Source organism: Punctularia strigosozonata (assembly GCF_000264995.1).
Source record: "Punctularia strigosozonata HHB-11173 SS5 unplaced genomic scaffold PUNSTscaffold_2, whole genome shotgun sequence".
Classification (NCBI taxonomy): domain Eukaryota; kingdom Fungi; phylum Basidiomycota; class Agaricomycetes; order Corticiales; family Punctulariaceae; genus Punctularia; species Punctularia strigosozonata.
Genome location: NW_006767434.1, coordinates 299861 through 325244, shown reverse-complemented (window position 1 = coordinate 325244; position 25384 = coordinate 299861). Strand labels below are relative to the sequence as shown.

Here is a 25384-nt window from a genome sequence, read left to right as displayed (position 1 = left end):
GCGAGCGTCGGGCGGGAAGGGCCGGCGCCCTAAGCGAGCGTCGGCGGAGGCGCGAGGGGCGGTAAACGCGCGTCGGGCGGAGGGAATAAGCGAATGGGCAGCGCATTAAGCGAGCAACGATACCAAACGCCCAGGACCATGCTTCCTCACCTCCCAAGAAGCAAGGCAGTGGCTGGTAGCGACCTGTACGCCCATACCGTCTTATTGATCCCATCAAAGAAGCATATTCACATCCCCGAACCTCCGAGGACGTGCGGTACTGCTGAACAGCCCGCTCGCACTAGGCCACTGGTAGTTCACCACTAAATAGCCGTGATTTACTACAAGAGCGTGTACGACTATTAGTGGTATTCATTGGGCAAAGGCACTTAGCAGCATTGTCACATGAAGTCAAGTTAAATTGCATCGATAGGTGTTTATATTATTTTATTAGTGTTGACGATCAACATTCTGTGCGCAACCGCTCCGTTTCGACGGGGTCTCTGCTTACCTCTCCACTCAAGAATTAAGAAGAAAACGCGAGCAAGCAAGATCATGGCAGTCGTTGCCTTCGTAATGTACGGGATCGCTGCCAGCCATCTTGCCATCACGTTCTTTCAACTACTCGAAGCGATTGCGCGAACACCCAACGCAGATGACCCAGGCTTACCGGTGAATGCTGCCCAGATATACATCGAAGGCGCGAATGTAAGCCCGAGTAGTCCCATCCGTCGGTTTGCCGCTCATAATGTATGCGTAAAACGCCACTTAGTATCTCATCGGAGATTCCGTCGTTATATGGAGAGTATGGGGGGTGTGGGGATGTAATTGGCGAATGTGCGTTCTGCCATCTTTGCTGCTCGCTGGGTCAATAGGTGAGATTAGTATCATCCTCGGTGCATTGTTGGATATTTCATGAGCGCTCTCACATTCAGTTGCCGTGTTCGGAGGCGCGCATCAACAGTCAATCACTCCTACTGGCGTCTCCGCTGTGGACGTCGAGGTTGGGAGATGGGGAACGGCTTTTGGCGTGCTCACTCTTGCCACGAATTTGTGTTGTACTATCCTCATCGGCATCCGAGCCTGGTACGCCTACAATTTCGTCTTTACTTTGCGTCTACTAATCAACAACGCAGGTCACTCTCGCGACTCACTGGAGCAGTGAACATCCACACGACGAGCTCTCGAATACTTCTTCTACTGGTGGAAACGGGTGCCCTCTATAGCGCAACGTGGGTAAGCCACGGATATGATCACACCGAGTTCCGCGCAAGCGCTGATGTATATGCGGTATTGATAGATCGTAACACTCGTTTTATTCGTGACGGGCTCCACTGCTTACGAAGTTGTGACTAGCTGCTTGCCCCAGTTCACCGTAAGTATCGCCGCTCTCATCTCCCGATAACATTCATCGAGCTCGATTAACAGCCCATGTATCCCAGCTTGCTGCTTCTCGTGGTTCATCGGGTATACAGAGACCCCTCCTCCGGTTCCGTGGGATCCTCCACCCTCGTACCGCGATCTTCGAGGATAAGTTTCGCCGCGAGACGCCGCCAATCGATCTCGGTAGATGTGGATGAACACGAGATGCAACCCGTAGTGATGGACATCACCGGCGTACAATCTCCGAAGGATCTTGAGGACAAGCCATAGCTCAGCAAACGTCCCGGATTTTCCCTTCAAGTACTTCCAAAGTAGCGTCCCTGGGAAGAGCTTCATAGTGCTTCAAAAACGCGCTCAGCCCCCACCGCAAATGAGCTCGAGACACGCGATTGGTAATGGTGGTCCTGTCTTTGACGCTGCGCCGTACGCGTACATGAGACTCGAATCAAGAGCGACATGTCGCTCCGCGGCCTCGCCTACGAGCAACGCGCCTACCGCTCGGAAGACTGCGCGAAGCTACTTGCATTAGGGCAATGGGTCGTGCGTCAGGGACTCATTGCATTGACAGATATTCGTTGGTAGAACCCAGCTCATCTAGTTGTAGAAGATATACTATCTTGACTATCCCAAAGAGCAATAATGAACGGAATACGGTAGGTAGGTAGGTAGGTAGATTGCCGACGAGGTCCCGGTAGCGGAACAGCCGGTTGCTGCGCTGCACGTACGCCACTCGTGCAGTCGGCAGCGTGCCAAGCAGCTCGACGGTTTTCGTGAGCTGATGAAGCCGACCGCACCGTCTCACCACCGGCACCAAAAAAGTCCTAGGTACATGTGTACATACAGTGCTATGTAATGTAAACTAGGCAAGCCGTCTTCAGCTGACTGGTGGAAGTCCGGTTCCTCGTCAGTGCATTAAAAACCCCGACCACCCCGCAAAACCGCTTGGGAAAAAAGCGGGGTGGGGGGAAAAGCATCATCAAAGGAAACACGGATCTACAACTGCAGTCAAGCGCAATGGGCAAGGTAAGGCGTATCCAATGCACTGTGTAAATATGTTTGTAGGCTGGAAGTACAGCGTAGCTGGCCTACTCTGTGTGGTTTCACGAGAGCCGGTGCAGTAACGAGGCGACGGACAGGTCAAGAGATCGTCCATTGTGGCCGTATACGGATGTGAATACAGTGGGTCTGCCGATGCAGAGTGAAAAATCAGAGCGTAGCGGGGTGTAATAGTTATTCCTCCGCTTCGGCAATAGGGTCAACCTCATCGTCGCTCGAGTCCTCGCCCTCCCCAACCTCGACGCCGCCGTGTAAGGTCCCAACCGTGGGGGGAGACGGGAGCGGGTGCGTGATATGCGCAGGGTAAAAGGGTGGAGCGGCATCGAATATACGCAGAGCGTTACGCAAGAACTGACCGACGTAATCCACGCACGCCTGGTCAGCGGTCGCCCACATGAGGAAGTCGCCAGGCTCGCGAAGCATGGCGTTCAGGGACGGGCGGATCGTGCATACTGTAGCGAGGAACGAGGTCCGTAGATCGCAGAGTTCGGGGGAAGCACCACAGTGCAGTATGTGACCCGGATCCTCGATAGCTGCCTCGCAGAATCGGCAGAGCCGCCATTCCCTGGGGACTTTCGGGTGGTACCTTTCCGCCCAGCGCAGGCGTTCGATGGCCAAGGAATGGTCCGACACGATCATCCTTGTGGTGGCTATACGGTGGGTTGCGACGGATATGGCGAGATACCTGCGGAAGCATCGCACCGGGCGCGTTACTTCGCCTTGATAGCGTTAATATTAGTTGGGGGGTGGGGTAAGCGTGGGAAAGTAAGAGCGAGACGAAGCTGGGGCGATAGCAGCGTTGCCACGAACCAGACTCTGCGATGGCCTCCATCCAGCCAAACGCCATATACATAGCCTCCTTCTGGCGTCCATATCCTCCCGGTGATCCTTTTCATTGGGGCATAGTCATCCAACCAAACGATGCGAAACCGATCTTGTTCCACGCTAGGCAGCAACCGAGCTGGGTATTTCACATGGAAGAAGGCTTCGACACCCGTGGCCCCAGGGTTGCAGTGCAGATGGCAAAAGTCGGAGACGTGCCGGAGAGTACCACGAAGGCTGCACTGCAGAATTTTTTTCAACGTATTCCAATCGGGCACTCCGTAAACTACCCTGACGTCGAATGGCGATGCAACCATTGGACACGCGATGCGATGCGCTCTCTGTCTGATTTAGGTCGGTTCTGCATCATCTCCTGCATTCACAATCTCAACCAGACGGTGTAGGTTGGGCGAGCTCGGAGGACGTCGATGGGCAATGGCAGCGCATAAGAGCTCGGGCCATTGATATCAGGGATCAGGTCGCAAACCACGAAGCGGACTGCCAGTTCATAGATGCTACTGGTGGTTGAATGGTACCGAATGCGGCAACGGATAATGTTGGCGAAATTATGAGTATGTAGTAACGTTTAGATCAGCTTTACCGGCAAGGAATACCATTGAGTTACCAATGTCGCGCAGGGAAAACACGGGCTTACCACTCCCCACAACATCATGTTCCCACATAGTTCTGTACGTCGTTTCCGTCGAAGAATCATCGCTATTTGGCTCTATGTAACTGACAGAGTGACCTCGCGAACTTTCCTAGATTCTAGACTGTTGCAATGCCCTTGTGATGCGCCCCTGCATGTAAGCAAATTTAAGTTCAATCATATTGAGATCATTGCTTCTATATAGGCTCGTCCAGCCGTGTGGGTTTCACTGCTGTAAAAGGATGTCACGAACTAGACGTTGAATGAGGACCAACGCTGCAACCTCGTGTTGCCTCCACGGGAAGCAAGCACATCGTGTCTTCACAAGAATAACCCATGACATTAATGTATCGGTCCGATATGCTTCGCGATGCAATAGCTCTACAACATGCTTGATACACCTGGGCTACGCGCACGGTGCATTCATGCTGCTTTCATTTCACTGACATCACTCGCCAGCAGTATAAAGCAGCTACGCCCTGCCCTGAACGTGCTACATCAGGGGCCTGTTTACTCGTCGACTCCTTGATTGATGCGGTGCGTGCTGGAGTCTGTCACCGCTTCATGATGTTCAGCTTGCCACAGATGCTCGACGCTGCTATGCATACACTTCCCAAGCGAGAAGAGCCAATTCTGTGGGTTTCCGAACCCGACTTCCGCGGGACCTTCGGTATACTTTCGTTGTGCTTCAGCACGCTCTTGATCAGTGTCTGGAGTGCTGTCCACATGGACATACCTACACATCGACCCTCAATTTTTCGATCTTTCGTTGTCAGTTTCCTTTGGATGGCCGCCGCGCTGTTCTGCCCTGAACTACTTCTGTTCATCGCCTTCAATCAGAGGTCCAACGCGTTATCGGTACTGGACCATGCGAGCCGCCTACTACCTCACGTCTCTCGCACAGACCCCAAATATCATTCGATATCCGACAAGGAGATCGTAGACGTGCAGCAGGTACGCAGATTTGTCTTGCAGGCTTTTGTCCCCGACATAACAAATCATTACGTAGGAAGAACTCAATCTCCTCCCTCACACTCACTTCTCTAATGGTACTCGCAATCGTCGCCAACATGCATTCACCATGGTTCACGCCTTCTATGCTTCTATGGGAGGCTACGTGTTCGACTTCAGCCTTGAACCTAGCGACGAACGATCGATCCTTCCGGCAGGGCGAACTCGAATGGCCCTCACACCGCAGGGTGTCTGCTTCATGATGCAGCACGATCCCGATCTCATTCCGGACTTGTCGGAAATTTCCATCACCGATCGAACCAAAGCGAGCAGCTTGAGCAAGGCACTTCTTATAGCGCAGGTGGCATGGTTCTGCGCGAACTGTCTGTCCAGAATCGTTCAGCATCTCCCACTTAGTCTTCTCGAAGTCTCAACAGTCGCACACGGGCTATGCACTCTCATCACATACCTGCTGTGGTGGTCAAAGCCTTTGAATGTATCGGAACCAACTCTCATCAGAGGCTCGAGGGCGATGGAAGCGTGTGCACTCATGATGATGTGCAGCGTCGAGGAGTACCACATGCTGTACGGAGTAGCTTGCATCAAGTTTCCCGCCGAGATGCACTTCGTGAAATATTCTGAAGAATCACAAGATGTGAGGTCCGAGCACCCCAATAGCTCATCACCTTCAGCTTCCGCTCCCGTTCCGCATTTCGTCTTTCCACAGCCAGTGAAGGTCAACTCTCGGGATACACGCTGGCGTCCGAAGTTGTTGCCTGTGTCGCTTCTTCCGGAGACATCGTTCCTCGGAGGCGCGAACTTCACTCCGAAGCGCGAAATAATGAAGAGGCCCGACTTCTTCAAACTCAAGAGCAGGATTCTGTATGGATCACAACCCCTACCCTGGTATATTCGAAATGATAGAATGGACAACCCCGTCACCCTTGATTCTGAAGACATACAAAGGTGGATGCTTGCGTCGGCGGCGATGAGGCGCTATGGCCTCGTAGCTCCCCCGGTACCCGACAAGCCATATGTCATGCCATACTCTACGTTGCAGTCATCGACAGACTTCAAGGGCCACGGCCTTCCAGGGATTATCCGGTCCAACGTATCCGCGGTAGTGTTAGCTTTGACGTACGGCGTGCCCCACTTCCTCGGATGGAACGCTCAGTTTCCTACCGCGACAGAGCGGGTGTTGTGGCGAATCTCTACGGTCGTGATCTCGTCGTGGGGAACGGCTATGGCACTCACTGTTGCCACCATTGTCGCTGTTCGCTTGGCTTTGGGAAACTTCACCGGGGAACGTCGAGGGGAAACGCGACTGGTGGCTTGTGCCGCTGTGCCGTACATAGCGATGTCTGGCTACCTCCTTGTCGAGAGCTTGCGCCAGCTCTTATTTCTAGAACCCGCCGCCTATGAATTGCCATCCTGGTCAAACTACTGGCCCCATTTTTCTTGATATTTTGTCTATCGTACAGTCCCCAGCCGTACTTTAGAGAGACCTGAAGTCCCAGTTCATGCAGACCTTGAACACGTTTCGTTATCTTCGTGATGTAGGCTTGATCGCAGAATATATAATATGAAGGCTGCTCGCCTGGGGTTGTTTCACTAGCAGAATCTTGGAAGATGCGATCAAATTTGTGACGAAGTGTAGAATACGCGTCAGAACAACAATCCTTCATTATACGTTGTATGCTAGGCCATACCCCGACGGGCATGTGTAAGAATGAGCCACTGTGACTCTCCCGGAGCTTGCAGTCATCAGTGATTGTCTATTTCAGTGTGCTGGGTTCTTCACACACTTGCTTATCAAAGCCTCCATGCTGCAGAACATTTCGAGGCCGACCACTCCTGTTGAACAACGAGGCGACCATCGGGATTTCCGACGCTCGTACGCCACATCCGAAGATTCTCATTATAGGCAACGAACACGATGCTAGGTGTATGTTACTTTCTCGTCATCTCTGTGAGTCCTGCGTTGTGTAATTAGAGACGAAGAATGGAACGGTGGCTCGAAGATGGCGCACTAATGGACTTGACTCAGTTCAGCAGATTCCCTACACGGACTTCATGGGCTATACAGAATCTGAGAACGCCACTTGTAGGCATTGATACGACATCGTACCTCGTCGTAGGTGCTCTCCGACCTCCGCGAACGACCACAGTCCGAAACAACCTGCGTGTCCACGCCTATGCAAGGTAACAATGTCGGCTCCCTCCATCACAGTGAAGAAGATCGGGTTAAGGGAGTGGTGATGAGACTCACGGATCTGGCCGAGATCGATCGCCGCGTTACCGCTGGTGACGTTCTGACCTGCACCGGCGCTAATACCGTCGCCCCCGCTGCTTCCCGCCTGTCGGATCGAGGCGCGCGTATTGAGGTTGTACAGCATAGTGAGCGCGTAGATACGACCGAAGCACGAGTTGAGACCGACGGCGACTGGGCCAGAGTATTCATTACCAAGTAAGCTTGGACGAGAGAAGCGCGACTTACTACTGCCCTGTGGATTCTGGAGGAAGAAGGAGAGGATGAGGAGCGCGAAGAAGCTCGTGACGCAGCCGGTGCGGATCGCCATACTCGTGAGCCGGGAGAGCATGCTGCGATGTGGTAGGTATGAGCATGGAGCGGAGTGAAATATCGAGGTGCGCGCGAGTACTGACGTTTGCGTTGTCTTGAACGACGTGCGGACTCTTCGGAATTGCCAAACGAGGTTGAGGGTGATGGAGACGTCACACGCCGTAGACGAGACTGGCATCGCGATGGAATCAATATCGAATGGATCCCAGTGGTGAATCATGCGTCACGTACCAAACCATATGCTGCACAATGGAAGAGGCGCAGGGTGAGGACGGGTTTGAGGTGGAGTCGATGCGGTACGTACGTCACTGGAGTAACGACCCGTCCACGTTGACTGAGGAGGGGCGCTATTCCCAGAATCACAGAGGTGTAGATGCCTCCAATCAGCTAGTATACATTGACATATGATCAGACATGTCGTCGAGCGCAGCGCGCGAAGCAGAATCTCACAGCGGTTAGGCTCATGGCGAACAAGACGCAGGTGAGAACGTGGTTGCGTGAGCTGGAAACAGACGTCAATCTCCCGAGGGCCCGCGACTCAGAGAGTACGACTTACAGGTTCCAGAAACGGAGCAGGAGGAAGAGTTGGACAATGAACGCGGAGCAGGCAGTCGCTGTGCAGTACATCGGGAATGTCCAGTACTGCCTCGAGATCGCCTCCGGGTTTCCTGAGCAACCGTCGATGAGCGCGTGTGCGCGTCGCGTTGATGCGACGAGGACGTACCCCAGTAAGTTATTGTATACTGTCATCGCCGTGAGCGTCCCTGTATGCGAGCGAACAGTCGACGGAGACGTACAAGGTATGCCGTGCCGCACCCCGCGGCCGCGCCCACGGTGTCCACGAGGAGCAGCAGCCAGAGCGTCGCTCGTAGGAAGGGGTGGTCGTTCGGGAAAGCATTGAAGCACGTGTACATCTATGACCGCACGGTGTTAGCGGATGGCAGGAAAGAGTACTGCTCGCACTGACCTGCGTGATCTCCCACATGTACAGCATGCAGTCGACCCATGTTCCGATCAGAATCGCGCTGTGTTGTACAGATGAAAGATTAGTAGACGGCTCGATGACAGAGGAGGGCAACCGGGTTTGGATGAACATGAAGCTTGAAGGACGTACCCAAGGGATGCGTCAAATTGGCCCATGACTCTTCGAGAGGTATTCGCGTTAACGACAGGAAGGTAAATTACGAGAGGAAAAGCAAAGGGAGGCAGCCCGCCTCCAGGGGCATCAGGACCGGTATACTTATATGCAAGTGGGAGATCTACGTACGTGGCAGAGGCAAAACCGAAATGAAAGCAACCGAGAAGCGCGACAGGACGGACGGCGAACAGTGCGCGGACGAACCCTCATTGGCGCTCGTTTCGAGTGATTGCCGTTGTTGCATACGTATTTGGAGTGTTTGGTACGCTGCGGGACCGACCGGATAGGGTAAGTACCACCGGAGGCACGCATCTTACATATGCCGTTGACATTCGAGTCGTGGCGAGCACCGGATCTCTTCGGTCGCCGTACCATTCTGGACGGAGCCGGAAGGCGTGCCTATAGTTCCTGCGGACTCAACGCTCAGCCCTTCTGAAGTCGGTTGACCTGCGTCTCGAGGAATGAGAACTGAGCTGTGATGATCGGGAAGCTCCGATTACGCGAGAGGTGATCCTGGACACTGATTGCTAGTGAAAAGAAGCTCTCGTGGCCAGCGTCAGATGCCTTGACAGCATAGCTAATACGCTAGCGATGGCCAGAACCGTCAAGCTACGCGAAATGGCGCGCGAAAGAAGAACCTGACAGCGGCGTTTAAGCCACGCGAGACGCGGTGGCGCGGATGGTTGCGTGCCGTCCACTCTAAACTCCGTTTGGTTTTGATAGGGCGTCTCACCATTTGGTCTCGGATTACTGTACTTTTACGACCGTAAGTTCGGCCAGGTCGGAGGGGGACAGGGGACATGACCCAAGTTCGCGGCCGTGGGAAGTTCATCCGCAGCCTGCCCGGGGGACACGTGCTTACGAGGTCAAATTTTCTTGATCACACGGTCAGATTTAAGACTCTCACGGTCAAATATAATGTGTCCCGGAGGTTCGGAGTGCCAGGGGGACAGGGGACAATAAGTTCGGTTCGGGTGCCCCGGGGACGCGGGACGAACTTACGGTCGTAAAAGTACAGTGTGTACACGACCTGTGGTGAACCCAGGATTACTGTCGATGTACTTACCATCAATGTCGTTTTGAGGACATTGATGGTGCCCTGCCCTCTGACCTGCGACAATTCCTCTCAATTCTTGGGAAAGTTGGTCTGCCAGAACGATGCCGGCATTCTGTCCTGCCAAAAGTCTTTATTCCCATGCCGAGTCGTCTCATGCCGTGATGCCGAGCCGACTGGCTCGCGGCAGGCCCCGCCAAATTCTGCTTTGTCATTATTTTGGGCGGAGCTCGAACTCAGATGTCTTGCTCTCCATCCTCACCCAAAGATTGCCCTGCGAGACGCTCCCTTTTTTTATGGGTATGAATAGGGAAGTGTAAAAATAAAGAGCATATAGTAGGACTTTATAATGTAACGATCCATCGAGCCGAAGGATATCTTCGCGAGAGAACCAACTTGATACATGCTTTCGACGACCTTGTCGACTTTATGCTCGCGTTTGTAGGTACTCAGCTTGTTATTGTTTTTACCCATACCATGATATAATAGGCCAAATAATGTATGTTTATTTTCAAGCCATAACAACGAATGGGCATCGCTGAGCAACCTCATCTTTGGTGACGGACATTGATGGTGCGAAAGACATTGATGGTACATGGATAGTAGACGCAGAGTTGGGGCTCTCACTGCTCAGGAGGTATCATCGTCGAGAGCAATAGATGCTTTCGACGCGGTGCCGGCCAATGAGGTCGTGAATCTTATCATTTCAAGCTGAGGTAGATGGAACGAAGACTCGAGGCAGTGAACGTGTGTGATGCACCGGATTGAAGAGTTCCCCGACGACTCGTTTGCGTCAGGATTAACAGCCATGGAAACGAAGAGCTTGTTGAGGGGATACCCTTATTATGCTTCCCCTTCCAGTTACGATGCTGTGTGGCCGTGGACGCATTCGCCACTCAGCATAGTTGGACGGCCGTGACGACTACGGGCGGCGAACGTTGGATCACAGGTGCTCCCTCCTACCCAACAAGTAGATCCGCTCCCAAAAAACACAAGTCCGCTCAATCTCATTGGCATCAACAAAATTACCTGTGAGAGTCCAGTGATAGTATTCAATCGATAGCGTATAACATACACCTCGTTGTAGTCGTACTTCATGGTATGCGCTACACCACCTTGTCTGGTTTGTCAGCGGGGACGTCATCCTCGCCGAGCGTAGTCTGGGGAACATGTGAGGAATGTCCGCGATGAACACCCGAAGCTTTACACGACGACATACCTGGTCGAGCTGGTATTGGTCCGTCGTCGGCGCAGGCTCGTAATCGGTGACAACCTCCGTATCCACACCTGAACACAGCTCGTCGTCAACCCCATCGGGACGGAGAAGAAGGTCATCAACGACTCACGGAATTGGCTGAAACCTAGCCCAGTAACCCCGGCGGTGACAGTCGGGCCGTGGTTCGCAGTGTTCCTACTGACGGCAGCAAGACGAATCTTGGTGCGAGTGTTGAGATTGTACATCATCGTAAGAGCGTATATACGACCGAGGCACGAGTTGATCCCGACCGCGACTAAACGCTCATGAGCGGTGGCATTAACGAAGGGAGTGTCAACGCGACGCACTGCTGCCCTGCGGGTCATGGAGGAAGGTGCCGAGGACGAGGAGCGCGAACAGGCTTGTGATGGAACCAGTGCGGATTGCCATGCCGGTGAGCTTTGAAAGCATTCTAGAGTGTATGGCATGAGCAAGGGAAGGTGGACCAAGAACATGTAGACCAACGTTTTCGTCGATCTCGATGGCGACCTGACTCGTTGGAATTGCCAAACAAGACTGACGGCAATTAAGACATCACAAGCTGCGGACGAAGCTGTTAGAAAGGGTCAGTATCCTAGAATTATCAGTTTGAATTCAAATTAGTTACCAAACCATATGCTGCAGGGATGCGAGAAGGGTGATAATCTTCACTGTCAGCTCTTTGATCAGGGGAAAAGACGTTAGATACATACGTCACCGGCGTGACAACGCGAGCTCGTTGACTGAGGTTTGGCTCTTTCACCAACGTGAAGGACGTGTAAATGGCTCCTACCAACTGTAGGAAATCTTGATCAGCCCAGCCGCTCACAAACACATCGTCCTGCCCGACTTCTCACTGCAGTAATACCGAGGAGAGACATGAAGCCGGTTATGAAGTGATTCCGAGAGCTATATCCGATGGAAATACGTCACATATAACGCGGGAAATGTAAGGACTCGGGACATACAGGTTCCAGAACCTGTACAGAAGAAAGAACTGAACAATGATGGCGGAGCACGCAGTTGCAAGGCAATATGTAGGAAACGTCCAGTACTGTTTAGATATCGCCGGCATGTCTCCTGTTAGCAGCGTCAGTACATACTGCTAGCCAGAGGAGCGGGAGACAAACCCCAGTATGTTATCATGTACTATCGTCGTAAACACAGACGAGAGGTGAGCCGGGAAGGCGGTAGCAATGGACGGACATGCATACCAGATACGCTGTTCCGTTGCCTGCCGCTGTACCGACCGTATCCACAAGAAATAGCAACCAAATGGTAGCTTTCAAAGAGCGACGATCATGCGGAAAGTGCTTAAAACAGTGGTAAATCTGCAAACCACATCGAGCAGTCCCGTCAGCGTATGCTGACGAGGCTACGAGTTGAGAATCTAGTACCTGTGCAATCTCCCACATATACAGCATGCAGTCGACCCATGTCCCTATGAGGATCGCCCTGTATTCACGTTATATCAGTTAATGGATGTGGAGGTAGGGAAATAGACGTACCCAAGTGACGAGTCGAACTGGCCCATGCCTTGTACAAGTTGGCGCCGCCGGTGCGAGAGGAAAATTGAAGCGGGGCGGCGCTCCAGATTTCGTCCAGGCCGGTATATGAGGCGCAAGAAGAGAGTCGAGGAAGCAGCGGCCAAGTGAAGAAGCTCTCACGGGGGTTCGCTCGCGAACCTCATCGATGAGGGGAAACCGATAGCCGCATTACGTATTGACGTCGCGGCGGCGCACGAGTCCTCCAAGGTCCGAACACAGGCAGGGAGGCGACGCTCGGTGACGCATTCTCACCGCACAGTCTCGAGAGACCCGTCTACATGCGGAGGGGAGGATCGTAACGAGCACAGTACCTGGTCCCACTTGTACCTGACTGGCGGCCAGTTCATATGTGGGTTCCTTGTAGGTCCGCTGCCGGGCTTCCGAGGCTGTCGCTGCGTTCGTGGTGTTCGATGAGTGATCAAAGACCGGGAACCCGATACTGCCGGTGACCCGGTGGCAGCCTGGTTCCACCATTTGTTAGAGTACATGTATGTTTAGCCACCGCTGCCGGTGCACATCGCAGCCGCTCGTTAGAAGGGAAAAAGAGTTTGGCATGAGTCTAGAGACCACAGAGCCTCCAAGTTCCTTCCGCAGGTTCGAAAGCCGACGATTTCACTTCGAGAGGGTGTCAGCAAGGCTCAGGAATTTGTCCGACTTTCGCTCGCGCTTCGATTCCTTCGAGTAGACGCCCTATCAGCACCTCTTCATACTGGCCTCGCACTCCACACGATCGATATGCACAATCGGCATGTCGGAGATCGCTGCTCACCGGAGGAACAGTCCAAGACCAGCGCGCGGTTCGAAAACAGTAAACGGCGATCTCTGAGAAAGAACACGGACTACTTACGGTTCGTACCCGCGCAATTGCCGCGGTCACGCCACCTTAAGCGAGACCCGTTGTCTTGGTCCTGGATTGCGCTGTAAGTACATATACTATCACTGACCCAGAGTTCCTATCGGAAACACTATTTTGCGTGGGATTCATATCTGGTGGTTCTATTCCCTCTGCTTCTGCATATGCCCTAGTGTGAAATGACCTGCGCTACATGCTCATGTAGTTACCTTATTTTTAACGACTATATCGAAGGGACAGTGAATATTTTCCTCGATGAAGAGGTCGGAGGACCCAGAGTTCCTATCGGTGACACGGTCGCGTCACTGGATGACTTTCCGTAAGGATTTAGAACAGTCGCGTGTTTCTAAATGCACCGCCGGAATATCAGTTTTATCTAGAATGACGATTTAGAACAGATTGCGACATCCGTAAGCTCGTGTACCTTGATTTCGGAGGCTTGGAGCTGCCGAAAGCGCGTCTCGCTGAGCCCCGTTATCTCGGGACAGAGCTGCCATTTATGGGAGCGGACTTCGAAATCTCGTTGATTTAGACGCGCTCTCGCGTTTACGAGGGGGTCGCGACCCCTTCGTAGATCAAAGCGTTTACGAGCATGCTCCTGGCACCGGCGGAGCTTAAACTTCAGAGATCTGATCTCGGCACCTCGGCTGATGCGATTTAGAAACGTCGCGACTGTTCTAAATCCTTACGGACAGTCATCCACTACACAGCCCTACCATAAACGGTAGTCGATACAGCGAAGAGACAGGGGCAAGTGACAGACAAACATCACGGACCTCCTGAGTGTTGGCCTTGTTGCACAACCACTACTCAACGCATTGGCTTATTTTATGGACAGACGTGGAAAAAAATGTATCTCATCTTGCGGTATGATAGCCTTGCAAGCGGAAATACGTGCATTGATGATATCCTCTGCCAGATGGGGTAGCGTGTGAAAATAGGATTTCTGGGTCCTTCCGAGTGCGGAGGCCATCTACAGCATTTTCACCAGATAATATTGGTATGCCCCAATAGAGCACACTAAAGGCAATCATCCGGGCATTTTTTCAGTATTTGATGTACGGTGTAGCGGGGTGGAGAGACGAAAAAGTAGGAATAGGAACTGGGGGTCCGATAGGAACTCTGGGTCAGTGATAGTAGCGAGCTTAGACGTGGGGCGAAGGGAGGAGGTGATCCAGTGGTGCGTAAGTAAGAGACGAGGATGGCGGTGAGTAAACAGAATCCGAGGGGCTGTTGCTTGATGTGTCGTTAGGACTTGCAGTGCCCTGGAATATGAGCCACGTCAACACTTGGAACTACAAGCATTAATGGGGTAGTGGTAACCTGGGTCGTTGCCAGCGAATCCGTTTGATGGACGAATTCGACCCGCCGGGGGTTCGATTCCCCCTTAATGCAATCGGTTTTGCTTTTTCGCAACGTTCTCGCTTCTTTCCTCTCTTCCGACGACGCCCTATGCCGGTGCCGCCCTTCGCTTTCTTTCACTGTATCACGCCCATATCACCCTCTACCTCCACCAGATCAGCCATGAAATCAAGATCGAGCAAGAACGATAATTCCGACACCGGCGTTGGTGACGCCGCGACCGAGATGGCCTCGAGTCTTTTGTCTCTGCGTCGAGCGCGGGCAGGCACCGACCAGTGCACGACAGCAAGATCGACCGCGTTCTTTTGTCCACGCCAGAAGTCAGCGTGGCTCGCAACGGCGCAATAATAACGTCTCTCTGCAGCCTGTTCCGAAGACAATAGCGCACCCAGGCACTCACAGTGCACCTTTACTTTTGTCTCCCCCGATAAACACGATCGTCCACCGCGTTGCTTTCTCAGACATCTACATCTTTCAACTGCGCGCCCGGTCGTATAAAAGCGGTCGCCCTTTCGTGCCGGATGGACCCACGAGCTCTCGTTCGTACAGCTGCCCACTCAATCGCCAGCTAACGCCCTCCGCGCGTATCGATCATCCCGCCGTCGCGATGGACGCCTTCACGTACTTCACCCTCCCCTCGGTCTCCACCCTCCCGGCTGCGAACGCCACCACCCCCTTCTCTGCGACGGAGGAGGACGAGCTGCCCATCGAGTACGACAAGAAGGGCTCGACGGGCTCGTGCGTGATCGCATGATCATGAGGGTCTCCGTGAGTTTGGACGCCTCCCCGAGTCTGCGACCGCGCACGTCTGACGACACTCCCAGATGGACTCCGTCCCAGAGCCTGCCCACAACGGGTCCCACAGACTATGCCTAACCAGCCCTCCACCCACCTTCACCCAACTCACTCGGTCCCCCCTTGGTCCCCCTTGGCAAGACCCAACTTACTTATTACTATTTATCGCTTTCGTTCGCCCCCCGCACCTCGCAAGTGTACCACCATACCATAGCGACGCACATTTTATTGTAGACGTATCCCTCTTACATGTAGCATCACATGTATCCAGTACCGACCACACCCGTCACCAAGCCACAGCCTTGCGCCTTTTTCCTCCAGCCGCGTGCTTACCGTCATATGTTCGGTTCCTGTCCAGGCGGGCGCTCTCAGAGCGGTCTGCCTTCCAGCCACCGATTGAACATCGCCAGCGCCTCCTTCGGCTTATCGTACGGCACCTGCGCGCGAAACGACCCCCGTTTTCAGTCCCGTGCGTCCTGAGCAGCAAAAAGGGGTTGTGGGTTAGGCAGACTCGCTCACCATGTGTCCCGCGCCCGCGACGGTCGCGAACGTCAGCCCTCCCGACGCGCGGACTTTACCCACCTGCCCTCCGCCCTCCTCGACCTCCCACCCCCGGAACGCCGCCGCCTCGAAGCCCTCCGCGCCCGTCCACTCCAGGTTGAGCGCCATGTGGAGGTTGCCGAGCCAGTTGCAGAGCACGTCGTACTCGCCGACGTAGATGAGCACCTTATCGTCCATCCGCTCAGTAACTCACGTCCTTCCTTTTTTTTTTTGAAAAAAAGAGGAGGTGGTGGTGGAGGGAGAGAGAGGTGGGTTAGATAGGAACGCGCACCTTGATCCCGCGCTCGAGCAGCGCGGCGATGTGCCCCTCCGTCGTGTACATATGGTCGTGCCGAGCCGCGAAGCCCTGGTTCACCGTCCAGGACACGGGCGTATACGTTATGTTCTGCTCATCGAAGATCGGGTCGACGCCGAGCTCCGCGCGCACCCAGGGCTGGTTCAGCAGGGCGGTGATATTCCTGCGCCGCAGGTTAGCATCTAGAGGGAAAGAGAGATAGGAAGACGGAGAAGGCATTTACTTGGAGATGGGGTAGCAGAGATTGTCCATGAGCTCTTCCACCGTGCACTTCTTGCTCAGATCGTACGGGTTCATGCCTGGGCGGGCACGGGAGGGTCAGCGCTGGATGGAGAGGGAAAACGGCGCGGGATGGGTGGAATAGGAGGGTGTTTGCACGTACCGCCCGATAGGAAGGGCGCGGTGAGCTCCTCGTCGCAGAACGAAATCGCGGCGCCGCAGTTGATGACGTCGAGAGAGTCTTTGCAAGACTCGGTGTACCACTTTTTGCAGCGCGGGGCCTGTAGTAGGACGAAGAGATACGATCAGCCGGCTTCGACCGCAGTCAACGAGGAGGTTGGGGGTTGGGGGGGCTGATTGACGCACCACCTGTTTCATGCGGATGCAGGTCCTGGATTCGAACACGGGCGTGTCAGCGAGATGTGCGGCGGTGGATCGGTATTCGGCAAAAGGGCATACTTGATGGGTTGGACGGGCGGGAGGCCCGACGCGTCCGTGCACTGCATGTCAACCGCCGCGAGTATGTTCCTGTCGTCGGGCACGGCATCAGACCACGGGCGGCGGTGTTTCGCACTCAAACGCGGAACGGGGGCGACTTACGAGAGCTCGTCGCTATCCCCGTCACCTGTACGCGCGGTCAGTCGACTCTTCTGATCTGAGAGAGAGGGTGGGGAGGGGGACAAAAACGGACGGACCGATGAGGATCGACTGGAGGTTGACCGCGGTCAGGTTGCGCGCGGTCAGCTCGGCGTTGAGGTCGAACAGCTCCGCCGCGAACCACGGGACGTAGCGGCCCTACACGCGAAAACGCCACGTCGAAAAAAATAAACAGTCAGCCATCGCGAGGTTGCGAGGTCGTAAGTGAACAAGATAGGCTACCCCGTACGACTCGCCCGCGATGTGGAACGGCTTGGCGCCGAACTCGGAGAAGCCGTTGGCGAGGATGGCGAGGAAGGCCGCGATATCCTTCGCGGCGTCCGCGGTGGTGTACTGTGGGTAATAAGTCAGTCGGGGGGGTCTGCAGTGAAGAGAGGAGGAGGGAGGTGGTGATGGTGGAGATGGAGAAAAGACGGGGCGGAGGACGCACGTACCACCGTTTCGCCGTATTCCGCGTAGGAGTAGCCCACGCCGACGGGTTGTTCGACGAAGAGCAGGTTAGCCTAGAGAAACGGCATCTGCTTTCAGCCCGAGGCTCGGCAAGGTGTCCCCGTGGCCCGATCTCACACCTCGTTGTTCCACGAATATGGGTTGAGTTTGGTCGAGTTGGCGGACGCGACCGTGCACGGTCCTGTGGGATCGGACGGCGTTAGCCACGGAGGTGGTAATACCTATTGGCGGAACGTTGATCTCTCTGACCGAGTTCCATCAGCATGCCGAGCGTTCCTGAACCGCCCGGTCCTGTCGGTTGTGTTCCCATTCCAATGAGCTCGCTATCGCCACACCGCGCGGAACGGACGCTCACCTCCGTTCAGCCAGAGCACGACATCGTCGTTCGCGGGGTCGCGCCGGCTCTCAAAGTATACGAAGAACAGGTGCTTCGCGCCCGTGATGTCGACGTAGCCCGAGTATACACTGTCAAGAGGTTTTTTTTTGTTCGGATTAGCCCCTATTTCGATTGACTCGTGGCGCATATGTGGAGGTCGGAATGGGAGAGGGACGATAAAGAACGCACTTGACGGTGGGATCGCAAAAGTCGGTCTGCTTGATCCGCACGGCGTGCTTGGGGAAATGGGGGTGGCTCAGCGCGACGAAGCTGTCGTGCACGTTCTGGAGCGAGATCGGCGACGACTGTGCGAAACAAAACATAGCCCGCGTGTGAGCTCGACAGGACAGGAAAGTTATGGGTTTACCGCGCACCTCGTCCTGCTGTCCCGACGCCGTGTTGTACAGGGATGCTGCGTCGTCCTGAACGCGGAAAGATGAGGAGGCGAGCGAAGCGTTCGCGCCCAACGCGAGCGCGCCGAGGGTGCATAACGTCCACTTCATGTGTGCCCAGGCTGTGCGCGGCGGTGAGTGTGTGCGGTGCGTTGGGACGCTCGCGATGTTTTTTTATTATGTACGCGCGCTCAGGAGCTGCGAGTGACCCAGGGAGAGCTGCGCCGGACTGCGGCGCGCCCACTGATGCGGTTACATAGCGCGTATTGGCCCCGACCAGCTTGCACTCATCCTCCTTTCACGTCCACGTGCAGGGCGCACGGTTGCGGCTACGGACTCTGCAGTATCAAACCAGGGTCGATCCCCTGTTTCGAATCGTTATGAGCGGGGAAATGCCCCACGGGTGCAACGAGGCGGAGAGGTGAGGCGCTTCTCCAGCTTCATTCCAGCGCTATGCCATCTATTCCTACTAGCGCTCTCCGGTTGAGGCAAACACGCGCCCTATGGATGTCGCAGTCGCAGCGGTCAACCGTGCGACGGCTTCTACAGCATCTTTGGCATGTAGTGTATAAATACGAGGGGCGTGCGGGGTAGCAGGCCTCCTCAGCCCTGTCACCTCCTCCACCCAACCACCAGCACCCCAGCACACCGCACACCGCACCCCGATGTTCCGCCGCTGTTTTTTCACTCGCGCTCTCCGTGTGTCCGTCATCCAAACGGGAGCATGATATTCAAGATCCTCTTCACGACCGCGACGGCGGACGAAGTGCCGACGCTGCGAGGCTCGCCGACGAGGAAAGCCGCAAGTCCTATTCTTATTTTTTTCTTGTCTGATCCACGGGTGTCTCTGACGGGCCGACCAACGGATGCTACGCGTTGCTGCAGATGATCACGCCGCAGGCAACGCCTTCTGACAACCCCCAGCCGCCGTTCGACCAGAGCCCCGTCCTCAGAAACGACTTTACGTCGGACGTGCAGCTTATCCAGATGGACATCGCTCTGAAAGACGACCGTTCGCCCATCGGCTGGGTGTTCGGCACCTTCATGTACGACGGGTCTCGCCCAGACGCCGACGTACGTTCCACAAATCATCGCGCCTGCCTTCCCGTTTCGAACTATATCTGATTCCGGACCCGACGGCACAACCAGCCCTGGTACCGGCTCATGCCCGTGGGCCTCATGTGGGGTGACTACCATATCCAACTTTATGACCCGAGCGAACACTGATACCGTGTTGACAGGCAACGACCCGAAGATGACGCAAGCCGCGTACGACGCCGGCTGCTTCCCGACCGAAAGCTGGATCAACCCCGCCGCCTCCGAACTCCTCAACACCCTCGGCGGGACCCGCCCCTTCTGGGGCTGGAACCGGCGTCTAAACGGTCAGTGCCCCCCCCCCCCCCTACCCCAACCTTCATCCGACCTTTTGTTCATGATATATATACTGTATGCACGATGCTCTAGGACCGGCCGACAATTTCATCTCATCCTGCGTCTCGTGCCACTCCACCGCCGGACGCACGCCCGACGGCTCGCCGACGATGCGCATGACCCCTCCCCACCTCGTCAAAACGCCCGAGTCGGATCGGTGGGCCGCGATCGCGAATAACAAGGTGCCCGAGGAATATCGAGCGGACCCGGACGCGTACGCGATGAAGTGGTTCGAAAACGGTGATTAATTCTCCCCTGAGCCCTCCTTTTTCCTTCCTTCCTTCCTTCCTTCCTTCCTTCCTTCCTTCCTTCCTTCCTTCCTTTTCTTTCTTTCTTGCTTTCTTTTCCAGCGTGAGAGCTCACGACGACGACGGCCAGTGCCTGCGGGAGGGTTGCCGTCCATATCGCGAAAAGACGCGCTCTCGGCGGATTACAGCCTTCAGCTCGCGCTGGGGTGGGATAACTACCGTAGCTGGCGGAAGGAGCAAGAACGCTCGGCGTCCGCAGCTCCGCCAGGGAGGAGGGTGAGCCTTGCGGACATGCCGCCTCCGGATCCACATCATACGACCGACGAGAAGTAAGGAGGCGCAGAGCGGGCTGACGATGAACGGAGCCCTGGAGTTTTCTTCTTCCCGCTCGTCGTCAGCCCGCCTCTGCGCACGCTGATTCAGGCGCAAGGCGCTGTGTGCTCGTGGACTTCCACCTACCGTATATTAGCTATATCGACGTATCCAAGGTCTTGTGTGAATCGTAGGATGTAGGTTTGATGACTTCAAGGCGCACTTGCCAACTCCAAGCTCGCACATACATGCACGTAAGTACACGACTGTGAGTGCACGGGCAGTTGAAAGGAAAAAGGCCGTCTTCTCGGTTCGAAGTGGAAGCTGCTTCCAAGTAGTACCGATGCTGCCAGCACGGAGAACATGTCAACGACAAAGCTGGCTGAATAAAACGTGGGAACACGACTTTCGACAAACGTGAGCTCCGATGGCTGGCGTTGCTGTTCGACCGTGTCTATCATGGTCCACCACAAGTCGGCAAAGTCTGGCCTCGCGCTCGCTCTATGGCATTATATTCCTCGTCGAATACGACTCCTGGTATACCAGGGACTCGTTGCCATCGGCCTTGGGCTCTACCCACCGACATCCTCCCCCAAGTGCTTCCGTCTGCCGTTCGGCCTGTACGCCAAAGTGGGCAGGACGGCCACCTTGGAGGCCCAAGCGTTGCAGCTCATCGCTCAATATACCGACGCCCGCGTTCCCCGTCTCGTTGATGCCCTTCCTTCCGCGAACGGGTCGTTCGTCGTCATGACCGCTATCGATGGCATACCGCTCAGAGGACGGCTGAACGCGATGACCGCCGAAGAAGTCGCCTCGCTCGCCTCTGATCTGAAAGCGAGTTTCGATCAAGTTCGCACTATACCGCGAATACCGCCCAGCGCTGCCGTGTGCGGCCCGGACGGAGGTCCATTCTACTGCCCGCGAGTCGACCACTCCCCAGTTGGGCCTTTCGCTACCGAAAAGGACTTTTACGCTTATCTCATCTCCAAGTCTCACCTGCCGCATCAACCTCGCCTCAAAGCCATCGCAGAGAAGGTGCACAATACCCAGCACCCACTGTGCCTGTCACACAACGATCTGCACCCCCTCAACATCCTGGTCGATGATCGCAATCGACTGGCAGGCATCGTTGACTGGGAGGGTGCGGCCTGGATGCCCGATTACTGGGATTACACTCGGGCGCACTACGGCCCAGAGAATTACGCCGCTTGGCATACGCTTCTGGATCAAGTGTTCGGCTCTCAACCCAACGAGCTCTGCGTGGAACGAGAACTATGGAAATACAACGATCCGTGGTGATGGCCCCAGCTCAGTCCGTATCCACATCGTTTCCTTGTGACTGACTAAATCTGTAACTCTTCTTTCACAGCGGGCTTGCTTCACAGCCGGCTACTTGGTCACATCGATGAGCTGGCAGCTCGCCTCGCCACTCCCAACCTTATCTCTGAGCTTCAAGGCCTCCTCCTTGATTCCTTCCCACATCTTGTCGACGTCCGCAGTTTGGACCCAACCTGCACTTGGCCGCTGAGCACAGGCAACGCTTGCAAGCTAGGATGTTAGCTGCTCACCTAAACCAACAAGGAGGCGGACTACGTCTCGCGTCCAGTGGTTGCAGCGCCACTCCTCGCCAGCGTAACTTGCTGAATTGCCCACAGGGACGCCTCGGAAGTGAGCGTCGAGGACTGCTGGAGTGGTGCCGCTAGGCACCGAGCCTATCTTCGCAGCCTGCACCGCAACCTGAGAGCTCTCGAAGTTGTAATTCTCTCTCTTCTCGTACACCCAGCCTGGTTTCTGCACGGCATGGAAGAGTGTTGGCTGTCCAGCGCTCGTTCGAACGAGCAGGCCCCAGTGGAACGGGTCGCCTGGAGGATAGGGGCGCCAGAAGGAGACGATGTATATGGCGTTTAGCTGGACTGCGGCCATTGGGGGTAGTGGATGGACGAGTTGGAACTGAGGAGAGAGCCTCCTGCACAAGAGAGCGCTCTTATACCGCCTCTTCATCTCGCACGGCGACTCGCATACCATCGCGCCCAAAGCTGTCAGATGAACCTGAGCGCCATGTCTTATCGCTATCTGGATTGCTGTGCGTTATACATATAGGAATGAGCTGGCCTCCTGTACCCTGAACGGTGCATTCGGCATCTGTATGCCTTTGTCCGACCGTTATCATCTCGAGGCGTGCGATCGCCTGCTGTTTCTTCTCCGAACATGGGCGCGATTCGTGCTCATATTTTCGAAGAATGTCCTTCAATCAGTACGCTCAAAGAGCCGATCGAAGGGCATTTCCACGATGCTTGTCAGCATGTTGTTTTGCTCCCGTCCCTGGTCAACCGCGATGAACTCTTCCGTTCGGAGGTCGTCTGGTCGAGTCAAGAAGCAAGGGAACACTAGATTCAGATCGAGAACGAGTGTTCGAGGCGCCACACGAAATCTTACTCGTCGGAAAGAACTTGGCAACTCGGCGGTGACATTCCGCGCACTCCCGCCGCTCAACGGTGCGTGAGGGATTTGGGGCTGCTTCACACTCTCAGGGAGGATCAGTTGGAACCGACGACAGCTGCCATCGTGGTTGTGGGGTATCGAATAACAGGACAACAGTACATTCTGGTGATAAATAGGGCGTGGTAGCCTGCGGTCGTAACTGTCGTCGCGAGAGCGTCCTGAGCCATGGGTATCCCACCCCGTCTTCCGCTCCGGATATAATAATGGTTTTCGTGTATGCGGTTTATTCTCCAGCGAAGAGACGTATGAGCATGTATAGCGTCGAGCCGCAGAATCGTACGACTAGGCAATGGAGGTTTGGATCAACGTGTGATCACGAACCAGAAGAAAAAAACGTGAGATGCTTACATGCGAGGCCCGCGACGGAGAAGAGGATGAACGACATGTATCCGTTCACCGTATGCTGCGCACTCTTCGATGCAGCCGATCCCGTGAGCGACACGACGAGCGCAGCAAGCAGCGCCTGCATGTCGATATCAGCACAACCGCACGTTCATCGCCTTCGCGTTGGGGGGGCGGGCTCACTCACGTTCGATAGCGTCCAGACCAGGAGCACGTTCGTCCGGAACTGGCGATAGTAGTCCTCCTGCTGCGTCTGCGGATCGGGCTTGGACTCGGCCTTGGGCGGCTTGGACTGGAGCACGTGGATCGCGTCCTCGTACGCGGCGTTGATGTCCTTCTCCTCCGTCGGCACCTCGACCTCGACCTCGTTCGCGTTCTTGCCCGTCTTCACCACGCCGAGGTCGGTGCTGACTTTGTTGTCGCCCTTCGTGCCCCAGGAGACGTCGTGCACGTTGGCGAACTGGAGAAAAACACCGGTCGTGAGCGACGGACCGCGGAGGGGGGCGAGGCGATAATGACATACCGCGTAGACGTTGAGCACGGCGATGTAGGACGGCGCCATGAGGGTGTACTGCACGAAGGAGGTGATCATATGCCACGGCTCGAACTGGCCATCACGTTAACCTTCGACACCAAACAACACGAAACAAGCCGACTTACGAAGATGAGCGAGGCGACGATGTACAGCCCGAGCGTCGCCGCGAGCGAGATGACGATATCGCGGAAGATCGAGTTGGTGAAGATGTCGGAAAGCTTGATCCCGCTGTCCTCCTTGTGCTCCACGTTCTGAATGCCCTTCACCGCAAGGAAGAACGCCGAAAACTGTAACGAAACGAAAAACGTCAGCACGGGGGAGAATCGCCGAAGAGAGAGACAAAAACGTGAGTGAGGCGCACCGTCATGTACACCGTGATGAGCGCAAAGCCGAGCATCGCGGTCGTGTACGACCACTTGCTGCCCTGCGGTCGATTGCCCAAGCTCAGGAGGAAGCACATGATGAGCATCCCGAGGTAAAAGTAGTTGAGGACGTCGTTGAGAACCTTGATGCCCTTGATCCCGAACTGCTTGTCCTCGAGCGCGTTGGAGAGGATGACGAACGCGATGTAGTAGTTGCCGAGCCCGAACCAGGAGAAGATGAGGTTGAAGAGCTGGTAGAGCGCCTCGACGTGGATCCAGAACTTGCGCATGAACGAGTGCGAGGAGCGGTAGATGTAGTGGAACTTGACCGTCGAGTGGATGGCGGCGAAGAAGGAGCCGTTCAGCCAGCGACGGCGCTGCGAGATAAGTTCGGGGACCTGCAAGGGCATGAGGGGTCCACAACGGTTCCGCTGCTAGTAACAAGCACGCGCACCTGGTCCGGAACATCGGTGACGGCGTACGCCGACTTCACGTAGTGCAGGATCCACGCGCCTCCCCGTTTCGACACCAGCTCCCAGCACAGGATACGATCTTCCGCGAGGTACATGTTCGCCGTGAAGATGTCCGCGCCGGCACCGTGCTATCCAACGCCTGTGTCAGCCTCTGCTACCCCAATATTTCCTCACATCGATGCGCGCGCGCGACTCACCATCTTCTCACCCAGAAAGTACTTTTGCAGCGGCCCCTCGCCCGTCGCGTCGTTCTGCAGCGCGATGTACCGGTACGCGGAGAACGCGCCGGGGAGCACGGTGATGTACCCGAACACGGACTCGAGCGGCTTGTCGAGGATGTTCGACATCTTGTACTCGAAGTTCTGCGCCGCCACTGCCCGAGTGGCGTACGAGTCAGTCAGTCCATATTTGAGGGGGGGGGGGGGGGAAAACAGAGGAGGCATGGACGACGCACCGAGCGGGTTCAGCAGGTTGCGCAAAAACTTGCCCTTGAGCGCGACGATCTCGCCGCACGCGCCGCCGACGTTCGAGTTGATGTCGAACGCCTTCCAGAGGTGGTAGATGCTCGTCGGGCCGGGCATCGTGCCCACGTCGAGCAGGACGCACACGTTCGGCTGGAGGATGGGACCAAAGGCGTTGAAGAACCAGCGGTGCGAGTTGATCTTCTTCTGGTTCTTCTCCTTCAGGCAGAAGATGATCTGGACCGGGACCGCGCCCTTCTCCGCGCCCTCGATCTTCATGCTCGGCGTGACCGAGATCTGGGTCGTGTACTCGTAGATGTGGGCCGTGACCTCCTTGCCGTTCACGATGTTCTGTGCGCCGGGG

The 25384-nt window shown here is 55.4% G+C and overlaps 10 protein-coding genes and 1 non-coding gene across 11 annotated transcripts in view; 6 read left to right on the top strand and 5 right to left on the bottom strand.

Annotated features, from left to right (window-relative positions):
* Window positions 1-534: 534 nt before the first annotated feature.
* PUNSTDRAFT_130487 (uncharacterized protein) lies at window positions 535-1632 on the top strand (the record flags this gene model as incomplete). The annotated part of the gene is made up of 6 exons (XM_007379722.1): window positions 535-687; window positions 752-854; window positions 915-1065; window positions 1116-1215; window positions 1280-1354; window positions 1408-1632. 6 exons carry the CDS (start codon window positions 535-537, stop codon window positions 1630-1632), a joined length of 807 nt encoding a protein of 268 aa, XP_007379784.1.
* A 960-nt stretch (window positions 1633-2592) lies between these two features.
* PUNSTDRAFT_130486 (uncharacterized protein) lies at window positions 2593-3057 on the bottom strand (the record flags this gene model as incomplete). Its single annotated transcript, XM_007379721.1, has 1 exon — window positions 2593-3057. The coding sequence occupies one exon, from the start codon at window positions 3055-3057 to the stop codon at window positions 2593-2595; it is 465 nt and encodes a 154-aa protein (XP_007379783.1).
* A 1618-nt stretch (window positions 3058-4675) lies between these two features.
* Window positions 4676-6302, top strand: PUNSTDRAFT_130485 (uncharacterized protein; the record flags this gene model as incomplete). Its single annotated transcript, XM_007379720.1, has 2 exons — window positions 4676-4843; window positions 4899-6302. The coding sequence occupies 2 exons, from the start codon at window positions 4676-4678 to the stop codon at window positions 6300-6302; spliced, it is 1572 nt and encodes a 523-aa protein (XP_007379782.1).
* Window positions 6303-6900: 598 nt separating this feature from the next.
* On the bottom strand, window positions 6901-8561 carry PUNSTDRAFT_124206 (uncharacterized protein; the record flags this gene model as incomplete). Its single annotated transcript, XM_007379719.1, has 13 exons — window positions 6901-6918; window positions 6969-7033; window positions 7110-7283; window positions 7338-7441; window positions 7505-7592; window positions 7653-7663; window positions 7726-7808; window positions 7872-7923; window positions 7978-8089; window positions 8146-8164; window positions 8219-8335; window positions 8389-8446; window positions 8536-8561. The coding sequence occupies 13 exons, from the start codon at window positions 8559-8561 to the stop codon at window positions 6901-6903; spliced, it is 927 nt and encodes a 308-aa protein (XP_007379781.1).
* A 2139-nt stretch (window positions 8562-10700) lies between these two features.
* On the bottom strand, window positions 10701-12399 carry PUNSTDRAFT_81418 (uncharacterized protein). The gene is made up of 13 exons (XM_007379718.1): window positions 12356-12399; window positions 12245-12302; window positions 12062-12178; window positions 11978-11996; window positions 11816-11927; window positions 11705-11756; window positions 11561-11643; window positions 11476-11486; window positions 11334-11421; window positions 11177-11280; window positions 10960-11124; window positions 10833-10900; window positions 10701-10773 (listed from the first exon to the last, which is right to left on the bottom strand). Exons 1-13 carry the CDS (start codon window positions 12379-12381, stop codon window positions 10720-10722), a joined length of 957 nt encoding a protein of 318 aa, XP_007379780.1. The 5' UTR covers window positions 12382-12399; the 3' UTR covers window positions 10701-10719.
* Window positions 12400-14548: 2149 nt separating this feature from the next.
* Window positions 14549-14642, top strand: PUNSTDRAFT_t22. The gene has a single exon. It is a non-coding gene; the product is annotated as a tRNA-Gly (tRNA).
* A 574-nt stretch (window positions 14643-15216) lies between these two features.
* Window positions 15217-15485, top strand: PUNSTDRAFT_130482 (uncharacterized protein; the record flags this gene model as incomplete). Its single annotated transcript, XM_007379717.1, has 2 exons — window positions 15217-15347; window positions 15434-15485. 2 exons carry the CDS (start codon window positions 15217-15219, stop codon window positions 15483-15485), a joined length of 183 nt encoding a protein of 60 aa, XP_007379779.1.
* A 287-nt stretch (window positions 15486-15772) lies between these two features.
* Window positions 15773-18285, bottom strand: PUNSTDRAFT_60670 (alpha/beta-hydrolase; the record flags this gene model as incomplete). The annotated part of the gene is made up of 14 exons (XM_007379716.1): window positions 15773-15841; window positions 15924-16130; window positions 16237-16423; window positions 16484-16559; window positions 16643-16760; window positions 16846-16870; window positions 16939-17007; window positions 17171-17274; window positions 17359-17469; window positions 17571-17639; window positions 17706-17767; window positions 17836-17877; window positions 17942-18051; window positions 18152-18285. The coding sequence occupies 14 exons, from the start codon at window positions 18283-18285 to the stop codon at window positions 15773-15775; spliced, it is 1383 nt and encodes a 460-aa protein (XP_007379778.1).
* Window positions 18286-18972: 687 nt separating this feature from the next.
* On the top strand, window positions 18973-20498 carry PUNSTDRAFT_118179 (uncharacterized protein). Its single transcript, XM_007379715.1, has 5 exons — window positions 18973-19428; window positions 19504-19540; window positions 19596-19736; window positions 19819-20025; window positions 20164-20498. The coding sequence occupies exons 1-5, from the start codon at window positions 19240-19242 to the stop codon at window positions 20364-20366; spliced, it is 777 nt and encodes a 258-aa protein (XP_007379777.1). The 5' UTR covers window positions 18973-19239; the 3' UTR covers window positions 20367-20498.
* Window positions 20499-20804: 306 nt separating this feature from the next.
* On the top strand, window positions 20805-21644 carry PUNSTDRAFT_130479 (uncharacterized protein; the record flags this gene model as incomplete). Its single annotated transcript, XM_007379714.1, has 1 exon — window positions 20805-21644. The coding sequence occupies one exon, from the start codon at window positions 20805-20807 to the stop codon at window positions 21642-21644; it is 840 nt and encodes a 279-aa protein (XP_007379776.1).
* Window positions 21645-23070: 1426 nt separating this feature from the next.
* The window catches only part of PUNSTDRAFT_59962 (glycosyltransferase family 2 protein), a gene marked incomplete at both ends in the record, with an annotated part of 3620 nt that continues 1306 nt past the window's right edge, over window positions 23071-25384 (bottom strand). The window contains 9 exons of the mRNA XM_007379713.1: window positions 23071-23129; window positions 23196-23310; window positions 23377-23649; window positions 23713-23796; window positions 23850-24011; window positions 24086-24484; window positions 24541-24687; window positions 24757-24932; window positions 25014-25371. Coding sequence (XP_007379775.1) covers window positions 23071-23129; window positions 23196-23310; window positions 23377-23649; window positions 23713-23796; window positions 23850-24011; window positions 24086-24484; window positions 24541-24687; window positions 24757-24932; window positions 25014-25371 — 1773 coding nt within the window. The remainder of the gene's footprint in view (window positions 23130-23195; window positions 23311-23376; window positions 23650-23712; window positions 23797-23849; window positions 24012-24085; window positions 24485-24540; window positions 24688-24756; window positions 24933-25013; window positions 25372-25384) is intronic.